The sequence below is a fragment of the Triticum aestivum genome, chromosome 4A (assembly GCF_018294505.1).
Source record: "Triticum aestivum cultivar Chinese Spring chromosome 4A, IWGSC CS RefSeq v2.1, whole genome shotgun sequence".
NCBI lineage: Eukaryota > Viridiplantae > Streptophyta > Magnoliopsida > Poales > Poaceae > Triticum > Triticum aestivum.
Window position 1 is genome coordinate 79,591,726 of NC_057803.1, and position 19,013 is coordinate 79,610,738.

At 44.6% G+C, this 19,013-nt stretch overlaps 1 protein-coding gene across 1 annotated transcript; it reads right to left on the reverse strand.

Moving 5' to 3' along the window:
* Positions 1–10,665: 10,665 nt before the first annotated feature.
* On the reverse strand, positions 10,666–13,583 carry LOC123085263 (ribosomal protein S4, mitochondrial). The gene has a single exon (XM_044506885.1). It carries the CDS (start codon positions 12,109–12,111, stop codon positions 11,038–11,040), a length of 1,074 nt encoding a protein of 357 aa, XP_044362820.1. The 5' UTR covers positions 12,112–13,583; the 3' UTR covers positions 10,666–11,037.
* Between the last annotated feature and the right edge of the window lie 5,430 nt (positions 13,584–19,013).

The window sequence follows — 19,013 nt, forward strand, 5'->3', positions numbered from 1 at the left end:
ACGCACATATGCTTCAAATTCCTCCTTGATTCCCGCTCGAACCATGAAGTCCTCTAACATCCATTCACAAGGCCGCACTTGAGCATCCCTTGGTGGTTCATCATACGCATCGTGTATTGCGGGTATGGGTCCTTGCTTCCTTGAAAAACCACCTTGGTACATTTTTCTAAACATATTTCTTCCTATGAAATATTTCTGGAATTTTTAGCAACTTAAAAATAAAAGTGAACCAAGCTCAACAAAATTGATAGCAACTACTCCTACAAGTTCCTATAGACTATATCATGCCTTAGAACTACTTGGGACTATATAAATTTGACATGCAAGCTCAAGACCATGGTCACCTAAGCAGCAAAAATTTGCAATGAATAAAGCCCTAGAACAAAAACTATTTGGACCATTGCAGGAGTCACATACCAAAGAACAATCCCCCAAGCCGTTTTGTGAATGGAGCTTTGAGCTAGGAGATCGAAAATGGCAGCAAGATGAGCTAGAACTCGTGCTTGAGCTGGTTGGTGATTTTTTGGGGACTAAGAAGGAGTGTGTGGTGGCTGGAATAAGTGGAGGGGACCCACGTGGCGTCCACGAGGCAGGGGGCGCACCCAGGGTGTGGGCGCGCCCTCCACCCTCGTGGGCACGTGGCTGCTCCCCCTACTGTGTTTTCAGTGCCATATATTCTCAAATATTCTAGAAAAAATCATATTTAATTTTCAGGGCATTTGGAGAACTTTTATTTTCGGGGTATTTTTTATTGCATGGATAATTCAGAAAACAAAGAGAAAATACTATTTTTGTTTTATTTAATATAAATAACAGAAAGTAAAAGGAGGGTACAGAAAGTTGTGTTGTCGAAATTCACCCATCTCATGCTCATCAAAAGGAATCCACTAACAAGGTTGATCAGGTCTTGTTAACAAACTCATTTCGAATAACATGAAACTGAAGAATTTTCGAATAACACTAGGTTACCTCAACGGGGATATGCACATCCCAAACAATAAGAATATCATATTTCTTCTTGACAGTAGGAAGAGGAAATTCAAAACCTCCAATAGTAATTGTTGAAATTTTTCCAATAGAATTGATACTGTGGACTTGAGGTTGTTTCCTCGGATAGTGTACCGTATGCTCATTACCATTAACATGAAAAGTGCCATTGAGTTTGGTGCAATCAATAACAGCCCCTGCAGTATTCAAAAATGGTCTTCCAAGAATAATAGACATACTATCGTCCTCGGGGATATCAAGAATGACAAAGTACGTTAAAATATTAACGTTTTCAACCACAATAGGCACATCCTCACTAATACCGACAGGTATATTAGTTGATTTATCGGCCATTTGCAAAGATATTTCAGTAGGTTTCAACTTATTCAAATCAAGTCTACGATACACTACTAGGAAAAGGCCTACTAATGGCGCACCAGTTTTGCCTACTAATGGTGCATCACTGGTGCGCCATTAGTATCACGCCACTAGTATTTTTACTAATGGCACACCACCCAGTGCGCCATTAGTATATAACGCCATGCGCCATTAGTATGCCTCCCACGGGCCATATTTAACCATGTGCTTTTGCACACTAATGGCGCACTGCGGATAGATGCGCCATTAGTATACTTGGCATACTAATGGCGCACTTTGTCTTGATGCGCCATTAGTATCCTTTGGCATACTAATGGCGCACCTTGTGGTGATGCGCCATTAGTATGAATATTTGTTTTTTTTACTTTTCTGATTTTTGCGTAGGTTACAAAATATATTATTTGACAGAATATAGACAGTAGCACACAACAATAGCAGATTCATCGAATACAATAGAAGATTAGTCTCCGAATACAATTCATCATATTAGTCTCCGAATTCGAAAGACCGAACAAAGATAAAACATTACAAGTCTCGAGACCGCGAGTATCAAGTTTGTCTTCACATTACAAGTCGATATCAATCATCTAAACTACCATCACATAGAAGAGAGCTGTGCTCATCACGATGAGCATCATCATGATCAAACTGGTCTTCATCCGGTTCCTCCAACGCTCCCTCCTCTCTCCCGCTAGATAGCAGGCGTATCTAGATTCGGCCTCCGCCCTAGTGGTGTACCCTTTGTAATTGTTACCACTGAAACGGTGAACCTGTCTCCGACACTCCTCCTAGTCATCGTAGACTCCGGGAACCTTACCCTTGTACACGACATACGATGGCATCTCTATGCACAAGCCAAACAACAGACAATACATACATAAGCAATATATAAGTATGCAACAAAAGGATCGGAAGAGAAAAGCAAGACATTAATAGAACAATTCATGGTCCTACTAATAAATAGCATCAATTACATCTAAGTTGAACGACTGTCCAAACCAAAGAGACATACAATTCATTAAAGTTTAATTACAACATGAGCCAATCAATGTTTCAGAACTACACATCACTACTTTCGACTCGACTCATGGACAGAGCCGCCGTCTGTCGTGATGGTCATGAAATCGCGGGCGTTGTTAGCCTGCATTTGTAGCATTCCGTCTATCTCAATTTTGGATGGTTGATATCTGAGGAAGAATTGCCCCGAGGTATGAAGGACATCTTGATGGATGATGTCCGCAAAATCCGACTAGATGCGAAAGAATTCTTGTCTGATGTCCATGTCCTAGATTGCCGACAAGCTCGCGGCCAAATCTTTGAGATTATTTGGTAGCAGAAGGTGATGATGGTCCCTTACGATCGCCCGCATGTGATGGAGGGCGTAGTAGGCATCCTTCTGACCACCAGGCGGCTGCTTGACGCAGCAGAACATCGTATTGTGGGCGAAAACATGCTTGTTGTACTTACGAACTACCCTGATGAAGGTGCCTCCAGATTTGGCGTAGCCAGGGAGAACATCATCAAGAACTTTCTTGATATTTGTGTAGTCTATCTTGGAGTTATGGTTCGGGTCGAAATATGTGGCCATGGAATATTTCGGGCTTAAGAGGATGAGTGTGCAATGTGTGTCACTGCACAGAACACGGAATGTTAGAAAAAAAGAACGATCGAAATCTAAGAAATCATATGTTACGGGGCGGTTAAGGGATGACTTACTCGGGAAAGTAAGGCACAAGGAAGTTATCCTTATTTGGGTTTGCCAGAATGACGTCTTCGAGGTGTGAACTCGCGACTTGGCGGTCCCCAGCGCTGCTCAAGAGCTTGGCACGCATGTAGAAGGGGTCGACGATCACGATGTCCGGGGTCTTGTCTCTAATGATCCGTATCTCCATACTCGGCGAAAACAGCCGAACGAAGGTGTAGTGCAGCGGATGAAGGTTGAACATAGCGAAGATGTCACCAAACCTTTAGGACGATCGTACCCCCGATGGCGCCATCCACAAAGCCCTTGCCCTCTGGCACCTTGGCCACGAAGACCGGGTAAGCCACGTCATTCTCTCTGAGACGCCGCTTCTCCAAGGAAAGAACACTGTCGTCCAGACTCCGCATAGCAACGATTGCAGCATTGAGCATATTTGTCAGTAGCATCGCCCTACCCGCCACATGCACCGTCCTCGAGATATCCTTAGGTCAAGGTGGCCCGTCCTAAGCACGGATTGTACTCGGTGCCGGCTGGCTCGTACCGGCGGCCTTCTTAGTCGGTCGTTTCCGGCCCTTCTTCTTGATCTGCTGTAATGGGACCGAGTTCTGCTCACAGACCGCCTTCTTAAGCGTGTTGGGGCTGATAATATTTGGCACCTCCGCTATCTGAAGTTCGGTGAAGGCGGCAGCTGGAGGCGTCTCCTGAGAACTGAACACCAGACGACGCCTGTTGCAATTGGGTTTCTCCGCCGTACCAGCTAGATCGCGATCGTCTTGTTTGGGTTCTTGAGAAGGAGGCCCGCAGAACTCGTCACCGTACCCATTTTCGGCAAAGTACTTATCGACGTTGGTAAATGTACCATCGTCGTTGTCGTCGTCGTCCGGATCCTGTGCCATACGCATGTCCGGATCCTGTGCCATAGGGATGTCCGGCATGTCCGGTAGCGTTGCGGCGTTCTTGCCATGGCTTGGAGCCGGCACGACTGGCGGTCTTGTCTGTGGGGTGGTGTCCCCCGCCCCCAAACGAATCTGGCTCTTCGGCCAAAGCAGGGGCCAGGTTACACAGGCGCTGAGGGTCATCTCATCTTCTTCGTCGGCCCCAGCGGGTCGAATCGGAGGTAACAACTCGTCGCAGCCTGGCAGCACCTGAACCACTTCAACCCTATACATTGTGGGTGGCATCGGATTACCGTGGAACACGGGGTTGCCCTGTTGAATGATTCTGCCCTTGGCGACATCGACCAACTCGCCGCCCACGAAGTGCAGGAGAGTGCAAGGAACGTTGGCGGCGCCCTGCGAAAACATGTAGGGCGTCAAGGATGCCCAGTCAAAGGCAAGGAGATGAAGTCCTCGGCCGAGAGGCTTAGTTACCATGATGCCATCGAGCTCGGCTAATGTCGAGGCACCGCCAATGGCGGGCGTGCAACTGACGGAGTGGCCGCTTGCTGGCGAGGTGCCGTCCGGCGTACACCCGGGTGCATTAAGCTCCAATGCCGGCGTTGGCGCCCTGTGACATGGCGAATATGAGTTGTTCTTCCGCGGAAGAATCCTCATGTAAAGGGTACGACAAAAGCTTCTGCTTGAACCAATGCGTGAAACATGAGTTGTGCTCTTTGATTATATCTCCGTCCGTCCTCTGTTGGCCTCGGTCATTGTACGTCTTCTGAATAAAGGTTTTGTGCTCTACCACCCAAGGATCGACCACGTCTATGTGTTGTAGCGCGACTAGGTTTGCTCTTTCAAAGTCGGCGAGTCGACCCTCGAAGTCGACATGCATTTCGCGGCGACCCTCACGGTGACCCCATCCAGCGAGCCTGCCGAGGTGCCTGTTGACGGGCAGACCAACGGGGTTCTCGATGCCTAGATAATTCGTGCAGTAGGAGATGCACTCTTCGGTCAGAAAGCCCCTGGCTATACTTCCCTCTAGATGTGACATGTTGCGAACGTATCCTTTGATGACAGCATTCATCCTTTCGAACGGCATCATGCTGTGCAGGAACGTCAGCCCGAGTTGGATGATATCCTCCACGATATGGACCAGCAGATGCACCATAACATTGAAGAATGCGGGCGGGAAGTACATCTCAAGCTCGCATAGTATCACCACGATCTCTTCCTGTAGCCTTCTGAGTTGCCTCACGCCAATCGACTTCTGAGAGATGACGTCGAAAAAGTTGCATACACCAAATAGCATTTCACGGATGTGCGCGTCCATGATCCCACGGATTGCAACTAGAAGTATCTGCGTCATCAGCACGTGACAGTCGTGAGACTTCATCCCGCTGAACTTCTGCTTCGCTGGGTCTAGGTATCTACTTATCTTCCTCGCGTAACCGTAAGGAAGTTTATTCCTACGAGGCAGGTGAAAACTGCTCGATCTCCTCCTGACTTAGAGTGAAGCACGAGGGAGGGTAGTCACTTCCGGTCTTCTTGGCCTTTTTGCCTTTGCGACGAGTTTCTGTGTCCTGTTTTGCCTCATCATCATCATCATCATCATCATCATCATTAGCATGAAGCTCCTGCCTGATGCCCATTGATTTCAAGTCTGCCCTTGCTTTCGGCCCATCTTTGGTCCTCTCTGGCATGTTGAGCAGGGTACCAAGCAGACTCTTGCACACGTTCTTCGTGATATGCATGGCATCAAGGCTGTGAGGCACACGGTGGATCTTCCAGTACGGCAAGTCCCAGAAAACAGACCTCGTTTTCCATACCTTCAGCAACGGCTCTGGCGCCTTTCGCTTCTTTCCCGGCTCTGGCGCCTTTTGCTTCTTTCCCGACAGTGGGCAATCTTTCCAATTTTTCAACAGCTCGTCTATTTCCTCGCCGCTCCTCGTACGCGGGCGTTTTTGGGGATCGGTTTCACCATCGAACAGATCCTTGCATTTCCTCCACGGGTCATCGTCGCGAAGCCACGTTTGATGTCCCATGAACACGGTTTTCGAAGACCCGAGATCTCTATCTAGCTGGTGATACATTGTGTCATCCATGCACCTTACGCATCCAGAAAATCCGTGGACTACCTGCCCCGCGAGATATCCGTAACCGAGATAGTCATGCACCATCGTGAGCAGTGCGGCTCTCATAGGGAAATATTATTTATCTGCGGCGTCCCACGTATTGGCTGGCGTTTTCCACAGCGTGTCTAGCTCCTCTTTCAGCAGCCGTAGATACATATTGATGTCGTTCCCTGGTTGTTTCGGCCCTTCAATTAGCATACTCATGTGAATGTACTTCCTCTTCATGCACAGCCAGGGGGAAAGGTTGTACATCCACACAAACACAGGCCAGGTGCTATGTGTGCTTCTCTGGCTGCCAAACAGATTGACTCCATCGGTGCTCGCACACAACACGATGTTCCTTGGATCCTTCCCAAATTCTGGGTATTCGAAGTTCAACTCTTGCCACTGGCTCGCATCCTTAGGGTGACTCAGCATCTTGTCTTTTTTATTTATCTCCGGATCATTCCCGTCATCTTCCCGCTTCTTCTCCTCCCTATCCGCATGCCAATGCAGGAGCTTTGCTACCTTAGGGTCTGGGAGTGATCGGAAAGTACCACACCGATTTTCAAGGAGCTTTCTTCCTCTTCTTGTATCGAGTGACGCCGCACACCGGACATTTGGAAGACTCCGCGTGCTCGTCCTGATAAATGATGCAATTGTTCATGCACACATGGTATTTCACGTGCGGTAAATCCAGAGGACACACGATTTTCTTCGCCTCCTCGAAACTGGTCGGGCACTTGTTCCCCTTGGGAAGACGCTCGTGCCAGAATGACATGTTCTCATCGAAGCATGCGTCGGTCATTTTGTGTTTTACCTTCATCTCCAGAGCCATGAGTGTTACTTTCAGGCGGGTATCCTTGGGCCTGCATCCTTCATACAATGGGGTAACCGCGTCTATCTCTAGTTGATCCAGCTTGGCTTTCTCTCGGGCGGCAGCTGTTGCGTTATCCGTCTGCTTGAGAAGCAGCTCTTGAATATGAGGGTCCTGCACCCAGCCTCCATCGTCGTCTGCTCCGGCATCTTCATCTTCATGATCATGCCCTTCGTCTTGATCTTCCTCATCATCATGTACGACATCTTCTACATGATGACTGTGTACAGCATCACCGTCGTGATCATGTCCTGGAGATTCTTCGTCTTCTCGCCCGCCCTCGCCGCGGTGGTTCTTGTCTTGTTGCCCTTCCTCATTTCTTGCCCGGCCCCCATGGAAGACTTCATAGTCATCTTCATCACCTTGCCACCGATAGCCATCCATGAAACCACGCAAGAGTAGGTAGTCCCGCACCTGCTCGGAATCCGAGTCCGCAATAAGGCTCTTCAGCTTGCATCTTCGACACGGACATCTTATCTCCGTCTCGTTCTTTTGAAGCATCTCGGCCTTCGCGGACCTCAAAAACCTATTCACGATGCCTTCGGTCATCGTGCGGACCATGGTCGCCTGCGGGGTAGAGCAAAACGATATTTTAGAACCAAGAAAAAATTTGGCATGACCTTCCCTAAAAATAGGACCAAAAAGAATGCATAGTGCCAAAATTCTCGCCGAAACGGAAATGAATCAACATTCTGGCAAAATATTGGCAACTATCACATTTCAAATATCGGTACCTGCAAACACAAACATATATGCAACACCACAAACACATGCAACACCACAAACATCATGAAGATAGCTTTCCCCTTACTTACCTATCAAAAAAAGGTAATTTCACCACTTAATTTTGATGAATCTATGGTGGAAATGAGGTGAGGAGGAGGAGGCAGCCGAAAGCTTGGAGAAGGAGGTGGAGGGAATGAAGTGGGGAAAGTGAGTGGGTAGGTGTGGCTGTCCAAAATATCTTGTTGGGGTCCCAGGTTACTAATGGCGCACCACCTGCAAATGCGCCATTAGTAACCCTGGTTACTAATGGTGCACCTACAGGTGGTGCGCCATTAGTAATTTTGCAGAAAAGTAAAAAATATATATATATACTAATGGCGCACTTTTACAGGGTGCGCCATTAGTAGTTTAAACTTGTAATGGCGCACTGTGAGGCAGTGCGCCATTAGTAGTTTTGCAAAAAAAAGAATATAAAAAAATTCAGTACTGGCGCACTCCCTGTCTGGTGCGCCATTACTAGTTAGAACTAGTAATGGCGCACTTCTGTAGGATGCGCCATTAGTATGTATGTAAAAATGGAAAAAAATTATCACTAGTGGTGCACCTATTTTCCGGTGCACCATTAGTGTCTTCCACACTAATGGCGCATCCCCAACTGGTGCGCCATTAGTATATAGTAGTGGCGCACTAGTTCCCTGGTGCGCCATTAGTGTCAATCCTATCTATAGCCCTTTTCCTAGTAGTGATATAAAGCGAGAGGCATAACACTAACACCGGCTCCAAGATCACATAAAGTAGTTTTAACATAGTTTCTTTTAATGGAGCATGGTATAGTTGGTACTCCTAGATCTCCAAGTTTCTTTGGTATTCCACCCTTAAAAGTATAATTAGAAAGCATGGTGGAAATTGCAGCTTCCGGTATCTTTCTCTTATGTCAGCTTCCGGTATATTTAGCATAAGGATTCATTTTAAGCATATTAGTCAAATATTCGTAGGCTCGTAGGCGTAATTAGAAACTACTAATTTGGAAACATTGGGCAATTTACTTTATACCTACTATTCCGTCTGGTTTTTGGTTTCTAGTCTGATTTTATTAGTTGCTATGATTGGGGCTATAGTACTTACTATGCATAGGACTACAAAGGTGAAAAGACAGGATGTATTCCGACGAAATGCCTTGGATTCTAGGAGCCATATAATGAACAGGACTATTTCTCCTTTTGGCCATAGCCATAGAAGAAGCTTCTCCTCCGGAGCGGGGGGACCGCCTGACAATTACAAAGAAACCTTTAAAATGTGGATTTAGTGCTCAGAATATAAGGATTTCCCTGGCTTAAAATGCAAGATAGACAGACTTCTTGCATTCCTTGAGCCTGGGGAGATCCTATTCATGGTAAACACGTTCCCCCGGGACTTTCCTCTGCTCGAGATCTTAGAACCCCAGGATATCCGAAATATAATTGCTCACTCGCACAAGCAGTGGAAGCCACCCAAAAAGGGAGGCTAGTAATTTTTTTGGTAGGTTTGTATTGTTTCTCGAATTGGTAGGTTTCTCGAAGTAGTTTTAGTAGGTTTCTCAGGAAATAGAGATGCCGAGGCCCCTACTTACCTTATGGGTAGGTAGGGGGAAGGAAGAGTGGGTCAGAGGGCTTCCTTCACAGTGCATACCTCTCTTTCTCTTTTGAGTTTTTTCTGGTCGCGCAAGATCTTTGGTCTTCCCCCGGAACCGATGAAAAAGCGGGTCGCTTCTTATGGACTCGCTCAGAATGATTCTTTTATATCTAAGGAAAGGGGATGACATTATCGCCATTGATTGAATTCGTACGTCTATCGCTATCCCGGGCCGAGGAGAGGGGGTTTCGGAAGGAGGAAGGCTCGTTTCATTATCGAATATCGTGTAGAACTCACTTGCCCTGCCTTTTGCTAGGAGAGTGTAGTTCGAGCATTCTATTGTGTGCTCGATCCGTGATACGCAAAGCAATCTCCTGTTTACTATTGATCTAATGACAGTTGATTGAGACTTGCCATTGTCGTCTTTCGAAAGCGAACTCTTATCTGGTTGCACTCGGGTTCTCCTGTCGACTTGTTTTTCAATAGTAAATCACAGGCAGTATGCCCTATTTGAAAACATGCAATGAGGGTACGAGCAACACTCCCCAAACTTGGCATGACTCATCGCCATCTTGTATTCATGATCTTACCTCTATTGGTCACAAATGCATAGCATAGGATCGAGTGGATCGGCACCCAATAGGCCAGATTTTCCTATCTTTGATGTTAGAAGTGATTCCAATCTATTTTTCTATAGTGGATCGGCACCCAATAGGCCAGATTTTCCAGACGGAGTAGTTTCTAATTATACTTGACGGAATAGTAGGTAAAAACCAGAAACATGCCATTGCGTAGGCTCGTAGGCGTAATTCGTATTCGTATTTGTTATTGGCGTACGTAATTTCCTTACTACGTCTATCGCTCGTAGGAATATCCCTAAATAGGAATCGTAGTCCTCGTATGTACATCTTTCGTATTTGTGATAAAGCACCTATGCCGCTAGAAATAGTAGCGCCTTAAAGAAGGCGTTCCAGGTTCTTTTTCCCCTGGTTTGTATCAGAGCTGACCACTGATAATAGGCAAAATGAAACATTTGGTGTGTTTTAATTCATTCTCAATCTTGTTTCCCCTTGCGCTCCGAGGGAAATAAAGGGGAAATCACTGATTCATTTGGAGCTGTTTTCTAACTGACTCATTGACATGAGAGATTGGATGCGATGCGCCAGTCACTCGTACTACAGCGGACAAAGGTCACCGGCAAACGACCGTTCCACAATGGAACCTGGCACTACTGTTTGCCCTAAGGGCCGACCCACCTTTTCAGAGAAACAGACACATGACATCACTATATTACGCATTTTCGAGATAAGAAAGTGGAGAATGCACTCTTCCCTTTTTTTACATTTTAAACTCATGTTCATGGTCTGTTTTATTCCCAATTGTTGCCCGTGTGAAAAGAAAGAAGAGAAATTGGGCCATGTTTCCCGAGAGAGACTGCCTTCTCTCAGGCCAGCAGTCTTATACTTATAGTCGACTGCTCTATGACGATCTGACCTCTTTCCTGGGCTCTGCTTGCTCGTCTACGCTCCGACCAATTCAGTCAAAATCGAAAAAACGATGTTTCCTTGAAAAAGTCTAAGAAATAGTAGTAGTAGTCAAAAAGTGCACTTTTTCCATATATTTCGATTTATAGGGATCCCTATCTTTATCTCTATCCACAGAGATACCTATCTATATAGAGAGAGATTTTTCTCAAAATTGATCTAGACTATCCTCTATCCGGATAGATATGTCCCTATGAGCGACTAGGCCGATCTTTTTTTATATGTTTTGGCCACGTCCGTTTCCGCTCCGAAGAGGAAGGTTTGGATCTTTCAATCTTATGTCGTGAGGGATGTGACCTATGTTAGGTCCATAAGATACCACAGCTTTTAGTGTTCTATGATTCACCTCCGAATAATGAGTAGGTAGTTCGATCCTTTTGATTCTTATCTTCCTAGTAAACGGGGATCCGGAGCAATAGGTCGAATTACTATATAAAGAAGACTTTTCTACAAAAGGACTTATTGTTCGAGTAGGAAGATTTCGGTTTTTCTCCTTCCCTCTTTTCAATAAGAAGAAGTATTTGAAATGAAACAAATTCCTCTTCATTCTGTTGTGCTCAGCGAAGGAACTGCCTAAGCATACTTTTGCGGATCCAAACTTCTTTGTTCTTTCAAAGTCTTCTTCTTGCATATAAGAACGCAACTTTTGCAATTCCTTGGATTTGAGTAGTAAGCGGCATCCCCTCTGAGTTGTGAGTAAGCGGAACCATTCTTTTTTTGTTCTTCTCCAGATTCTGGCCGGTAGGAATTTGCCTCTTCTTTTTCCAACTGATATGGCCGATAGGAATTTGCCTATGATTTTTCCAACTGATATGTCGATATAGAAAGATCTCCTTATTTCAAAACCGCGGGTTCTCGCGTCATTTTCTTTAAAAGATATTAGATCACCGTGGGAAACTTTCAAATGAGTAATGGTTACCAGTCCATTATTCAAACAAACCCTTCGATGACTTATCGGCTGCCTTGCTTGAGGAAGAGTGTCACTAAAATGGAGACGAACCGGAATCACGTCCGATCTTGTTTCTTGATTGAGTAAAAAAGGGATATATGAAGTTAGTTCTCTTCCTCTGTGCATCTCCCTTATGGGTAAATCCCCATAATAAAGAGACAACTTTCGTGTAGTTTGTGATTTGATGTTACTGTTTCGATTTTCTCTCCGAGAAAGATTTCTTTTAATGGATCTCCTCTTGTTCCTCAATCTTCGGAGAATACGGCGTTGGATTAGAGAAAGTTCTCTGTTCCGAACATTTCCTGGAAGTAGACGACACGTTTTAAATCTTAATGCTGGCATGGCATATTTCGTTGAATCAGTCTTTTTCGCCACATCGCGTATAAAGGGAATCGAACCCAACTCTTCCACGAACCCCCCACGAATGGCCCTCCCTTAATTCAATGAACTATGAGAATTCCTTTTTTCGTTTTTTTCTTTTCAGTTCTCATAAGTCCTTGATATACTAGCAGAAACTCAATACTTGACCGACTGCGTCACAGTGCTCAGGTAAAGTGGCAGTGGTTGAAAGCGAGCGGAAACGTCAGTGTTTTCTGTGCGTTACGATAGTAGTGGTGAAAGAAAATCCAATTCAAATATCTCAACGTAAAAGGAAAATCGTTTCACTTTGAAAGGAAAGCTAGCTATATGAGATCGAAATCACTCTATCTACGATATTCATTGCACCATGATTGAAGGACAATGAGGGGCAGGTTATATTCCCTTTCTTCTGATCGATTGAGCTCAAAGGCAAAAGGCACTAAAGATGTTTAAGATGTTTCATCAGAATTGCTATTGACATCGACTCGTCCGAGAGATTAGCAAGCACCTCAGGGTTGTGAGAAATCCATCCCCAAAACCCAGAATTGGATCTATTGTTTTCACTTTCTTTCCCAAACAATGTATCTGTTGATACCAGAATTGCTTATATTGCTCGCCCTAAGATGGAAAATGCGATAGAACCCACTTTACATACCTCCATAGGAGGAGATCCCTTAGAAGAGAGTGAAACAGGCAGTACAGCAATTCACAAGCCATAGAGAACGAAACTCGGAAGAAGATCTAGTTTCAAGTCAGCTAGGAAGACCTCTTTCTTAAATTAAAGGGAAGGGGTCCACATAAGCCCCAATTATTCCCTAGCTTGTTAATCCAACATATCAGTTGGCGTGTCTGAATAAGAAAGAGTTGGGCGATGGTTTTAGAAAACCCGAAACTAGCCATGCCCTAAAGAAAGTGAATTCCAATCTACGTGAATCACGAAAGAAGCAAAGCCGGTCAAAGAATCGATTATATGCCTTCTCTTTCCATAAGACCGATGGCCTTAGTAACGTAACGCACAGAAGGAATAGAAGACAGAGCGAGGGGATATGTCACGAGCAAAAGGGATGAACAACTACCCCTGTATACGTAGCTTTGTGTAACAGGGGGAACGACTGTTGAGTCAAAAAGCTGAGTGAGAAGGAAGCAAAGGATCGGTTGTGGCGGGATACGAAGTGCTCTGCTAAGCCAATACGAATGTTTACATACGAACCCACGCCAATACATACGAGTAGTAGGGGTATGGAAATTCTCATCAATTAAAGGTTAGGGCTCGGTTTCCGGTTGACTTTTCGAATCCTATCCTCTGTTTCTGGTTAAACCAATTAAATAGGAGTATCCACCCAACTTTCATATGCTGTTGTTCCTATACGCTAACGGGTTCATCTTTATAGGCAATGATTTCATTTGTATTCCAATTCGTACGTATACCCCATCGCTTTGTTTACCATCCCTATCGTCTCGAATAAGGTTTCCTAGCCTAGCCCATCTCGGTGTCAGCTACCGAAAGAGAAAATTGGTCTAAGGGCAGCATCTACTCGTTCATCGCTTGCCTCACATCGAAAGAGGCATGGCTTCTCTCTTCACTCACTCCCCTGTTTGCCAGCTTCAATAGCATGGAAGAAGGTGTTCAAAGAACATAGTTTCACATCTACATTTTCTCCATTTGATCTTGATCAATAATTCACTTATAGAAATAGAATAGAATAGAAATATCAAGAGAAACACTCTTCTTTCCGAAGATCCATTTCTAGTGGGACATCGTTCATAGGGAGCGCACATCCAATGCGCCCTCTACTCTTCACTCTTCACTCTTGTGCTCGATATCCTCTTCAACAAGGATTTGCGGCTCCAATCCCTTTATTTTTCCAAAGGTAAAAGATGGAACAGACCGAATCCAAGCCATATAATTGCTTGATGCTCAAGAGTGCTTAGTTGGAAAAGAGTTTTCTATGTCGTTCAAACTAATGCTCGATTTAGAATTCTATAACAAAAAAAAGAAACAATCAATTAATCTATCTCACCTATATTATGAAGCAGCTGCTAGGCCTGATAGCGAAGTGAGCTTTGTGACTTTTAGTAGGGTTGTATCGTCCGTCTTCAACATTCATCCATAAGACTTATTTATTCGATTCATTGTATCTCGAACAGAGGTAAGTCCAGCTTCCTCCTCTTTTCTTTCTTTTTGTTAGTGGCTTTCTCTTTTTAGAAGTCGAACTCTAGACTTGGCAAAAGTCCTATCCTTTCTTGTAGCAGAGCTACGTCCTAATTGATTGTATCATGCTCTTTCGGGTCGAGGCACCTCTAATGTAATCTTTGTCCAGAGGAAGGAGGACTTTCACAGAAAAACAAAAGCTGTATGCCAAAAAGAGCCAATGTGAATTTAGGTTCAAAAGGATCAATAGCACATGACGAAGTTCAAGTGTCTTCTCTTCAAGAGAATAGAGCATAATTGTAGGATTATATGGATATCAGTGCTTTTATTCAATTCCCGAGGCACTCTTCAACGATTGAGGAGATTCCCGAGGCAGTCTTAGTGCTATCGTCAGGGTCACCAGCCTACTGTACCCCTTATTCTGGCTTAGCCTTGCTTAAACAGAAGAGGCTTGGTTAGCATCCTTTCTATCAGGTGCTGTTCTTTGCTACCAACAATTCTTTAAGTACGCGGTGAAGTAAATAATAGTGCACTTGCTGACAGTAGAACCCCCAAGAAATCTCACAGTATAGGCCGATATCTTTGTGCAATGTCATTTACAAGCTATGCTCCAAAGTCTTGGCAAATAGGCTGAGAGAAGTACTGGATGAGATCATTTCCGAGGACTTATTAAATAGGGGTGCTTTTTCTACGAATATAATCAATTCCATAATGCTATCCGCTTTGACGAAGCAAATCAGATGACGGGCGATCTACGCCTCGAAAAGGAGAAGAAGTGGTTCTCGATACTGAGCAAAAAGTCACTTTCGATGCAGAAAGTAGGAAACCAAGGAAGCAGGCATTGGCAAAGAGTGAATCTTTATCCGATCCTATAATGGCTCAATCCGATCCAACAACGGTACTTCCAAAGGCTCCTCGGCTAAGAAAAATAATAGTTGTATTGGCAAGGCATGAAAGGGATTTTCTAATGCTATCCGAAGACGAATCGGAATACGGAACCGGAAGCCGTAGCCCAGAACCTTTAGCTTGAGCGGAAGGGGAGGAAACCGGCTATTCGAACTGGCGGGTGGGTGGATACCCTAGTGCTTATTGCTTTGTCGGAGCAGGGGCGGAGAGGGATTCATTAGTTTGACAACACAAGGGTGTCATGTGGAGAAAGAGAATGGAACTATTCTCCGGGTACTGGTACCGCTTAAGCCCAAGCAAGTGAAGAAATCCTGTAAGATGGACTTGATTTACTTTCCTTTCCAAGACCTATACCATATGGTTTGGGTATACCACTATCACCTATCGAAATGAAACACTAACCTGCCCACGACCCCCTATACCGGATACCTTTGCTTTGAAACCAATGACTAGTAGAGGATTTCGAGGAACAACAGCAAAGGGAAGTAGGGATGGGCTTTCCTCGGATTAGTATTCGGATTTCGCTGGTCTTGCCAATGGTTGTTATTCAAAAGAAGGGTTCGCACCGGCAAAGAAGAATATATTTTCTAGTTGTAGCTTTCGAGGAGAAGAAGGATTGAATCAAAGGGACGAGCAAAGGCAAAGCAATGGCATGTTTGGAATTCCATAGAGGAATCCCCAAGCAAAGGCCAGGACGCTAACGCTAACGCTATTGATATTCCTAGCGCTTGTTTTCGTAGGATGCCGAGGACTCTTGCTTGAATACAACTAGAGAATTCTCAAAAGAATACGACTAGCTCTTTACCGCGGGGATGCGTTGAGAGGAATCAATTGTTTAACCCGGTGACCGGATAGGAGCCGTGACTGTGTGGGTAGCATTATCAAAAGAAGGAAATTCGCAGCGCTCTAAATTTCTCTATTTTGATTCTTTTTTTAGGGATTGCGCCGTTACTGTACCTGCTTTCGCTATTGCTGTTCCGCTTTGCCGTTATCCGTCCCTTTGTTAGCATAATAGGAGGGTGCCTTTTTAGCGCAAGACGATGAAATAACAACCTAAGCTTATCGGCATTAGCAAATTGAGAAATCGAATAGATCCCCGGCCGTTGGATAGGAGCACTGCCGTTACCGTGCTTAGAATTGATGAAATTGGATTTCTTACAAAACCCAGGATCTTCCTATTCGTAGTTTTCTTACAAAACCCAGGATCTTCCTATTCGTAGGTGGTATACAACTACCCCTATCCCTATTGTTTTGATACATGGCGTATTGGCTTTTCGTTTTTCTAGCTAAAGATCCATCTTTCCTGGATTAGTGATTACTTCAATCCATACCCCTATGGAATAACAAAAAGCAAGGGCAGAGGGACCTGGATCCGGAACCATACAATAATTCGTAGGAACCCACACCGGATAGAGGGCCGTCCCTTCCTCTTAAGAGGTGTAATTCTGTTTGGGGATGACATTAGATAATCCGAATCGTAGTCCTCGCGGGAATGGTCGCAAAATGCGAAGGAGTTTTGTTGTCGAAGCTGGGGATCTAGATAGGTACCGATCTCGGTGGGGATTTTCCTATTTTTTCTATGGAATTTGTTTCATTCCTTTCATGCACAGATGAACCTTCTGAGCTTTGGAAGTACCTTTGCCCTGGAGGATTGTCCCGTGATTGAGGGATTTCTCTACAACTATTGCGATTAAAGACATATGCAAATCCGAAACAGGGAAGTACGAAACTAAAGGGACTTTCTCTCGATGAACTCCCTAGTTCCTATGTTTGCTTTGAGGCAGTGCTAATTGCTAATGTGTGAACTATCACTATAGAAAAATAGATTGGAATCACTTCTAACATCAAAGATAGGAAAATCTGGCCTATTGGGTGCCGATCCACTCGATCCTATGCTATGCATTTGTGACCAATAGAGGTAAGATCATGAATACAAGATGGCGATGAGTCATGCCAAGTTTGGGGAGTGTTGCTCGTACCCTCATTGCATGTTTTCAAATAGGGCATACTGCCTGTGATTTACTATTGAAAAACAAGTCGACAGGAGAACCCGAGTGCAACCAGATAAGAGTTCGCTTTCGAAAGACGACAATGGCAAGTCTCAATCAACTGTCATTAGATCAATAGTAAACAGGAGATTGCTTTGCGTATCACGGATCGAGCACACAATAGAATGCTCGAACTACACTCTCCTAGCAAAAGGCAGGGCAAGTGAGTTCTACACGATATTCGATAATGAAACGAGCCTTCCTCCTTCCGAAACCCCCTCTCCTCGGCCCGGGATAGCGATAGACGTACGAATTCAATCAATGGCGATAATGTCATCCCCTTTCCTTAGATATAAAAGAATCATTCTGAGCGAGTCCATAAGAAGCGACCCGCTTTTTCATCGGTTCCGGGGGAAGACCAAAGATCTTGCGCGACCAGAAAAACTCAAAAGAGAAAGAGAGGTATGCACTGTGAAGGAAGCCCTCTGACCCACTCTTCCTTCCCCCTACCTACCCATAAGGTAAGTAGGGGCCTCGGCATCTCTATTTCCTGAGAAACCTACTAAAACTACTTCGAGAAACCTACCAATTCGAGAAACAATACAAACCTACCAAAAAAATTACTAGCCTCCCTTTTTGGGTGGCTTCCACTGCTTGTGCGAGTGAGCAATTATATTTCGGATATCCTGGGGTTCTAAGATCTCGAGCAGAGGAAAGTCCCGGGGGAACGTGTTTACCATGAATAGGATCTCCCCAGGCTCAAGGAATGCAAGAAGTCTGTCTATCTTGCATTTTAAGCCAGGGAAATCCTTATATTCTGAGCACTAAATCCACATTTTAAAGGTTTCTTTGTAATTGTCAGGCGGTCCCCCCGCTCCGGAGGAGAAGCTTCTTCTATGGCTATGGCCAAAAGGAGAAATAGTCCTGTTCATTATATGGCTCCTAGAATCCAAGGCATTTCGTCGGAATACATCCTGTCTTTTCACCTTTGTAGTCCTATGCATAGTAAGTACTATAGCCCCAATCATAGCAACTAATAAAATCAGACTAGAAACCAAAAACCAGACGGAATAGTAGGTATAAAGCATGGTGGAAATTGCAGCTTCCGGTATCTTTCTCTTATGTCAGCTTCCGGTATATATACTAATGGCGCACTTTTACAGGGTGCGCCATTAGTAGTTTAAACTTGTAATGGCGCACTGTGAGGCAGTGCGCCATTAGTAGTTTTGCAAAAAAAAGAATATAAAAAAATTCAGTACTGGCGCACTCCCTGTCTGGTGCGCCATTACTAGTTAGAACTAGTAATGGCGCACTTCTGTAGGATGCGCCATTAGTATGTATGTAAAAATGGAAAAAAATTATCACTAGTGGTGCACCTATTTTCCGGTGCACCATTAGTGTCTTCCACACTAATGGCGCATCCCCAACTGGTGCGCCATTAGTATATAGTAGTGGCGCACTAGTTCCCTGGTGCGCCATTAGTGTCAATCCTATCTATAGCCCTTTTCCTAGTAGTGATATAAAGCGAGAGGCATAACACTAACACCGGCTCCAAGATCACATAAAGTAGTTTTAACATAGTTTCTTTTAATGGAGCATGGTATAGTTGGTACTCCTAGATCTCCAAGTTTCTTTGGTATTCCACCCTTAAAAGTATAATTAGAAAGCATGGTGGAAATTGCAGCTTCCGGTATCTTTCTCTTATGTCAGCTTCCGGTATATTTAGCATAAGGATTCATTTTAAGCATATTAGTCAAATGCATACGCAAAAATATAGGTCTAATCATTTCAGCAAAGCGCTCAAAATCCTCATCGTCCTTTTTCTTCGATGGTTGTAA

Bases quoted from the DNA above. Each gene is read 5' to 3' on its own strand.
- LOC123085263 (XM_044506885.1), bottom strand. From the start codon at position 12,111: ATGCCAGCATTAAGATTTAAAACGTGTCGTCTACTTCCAGGAAATGTT.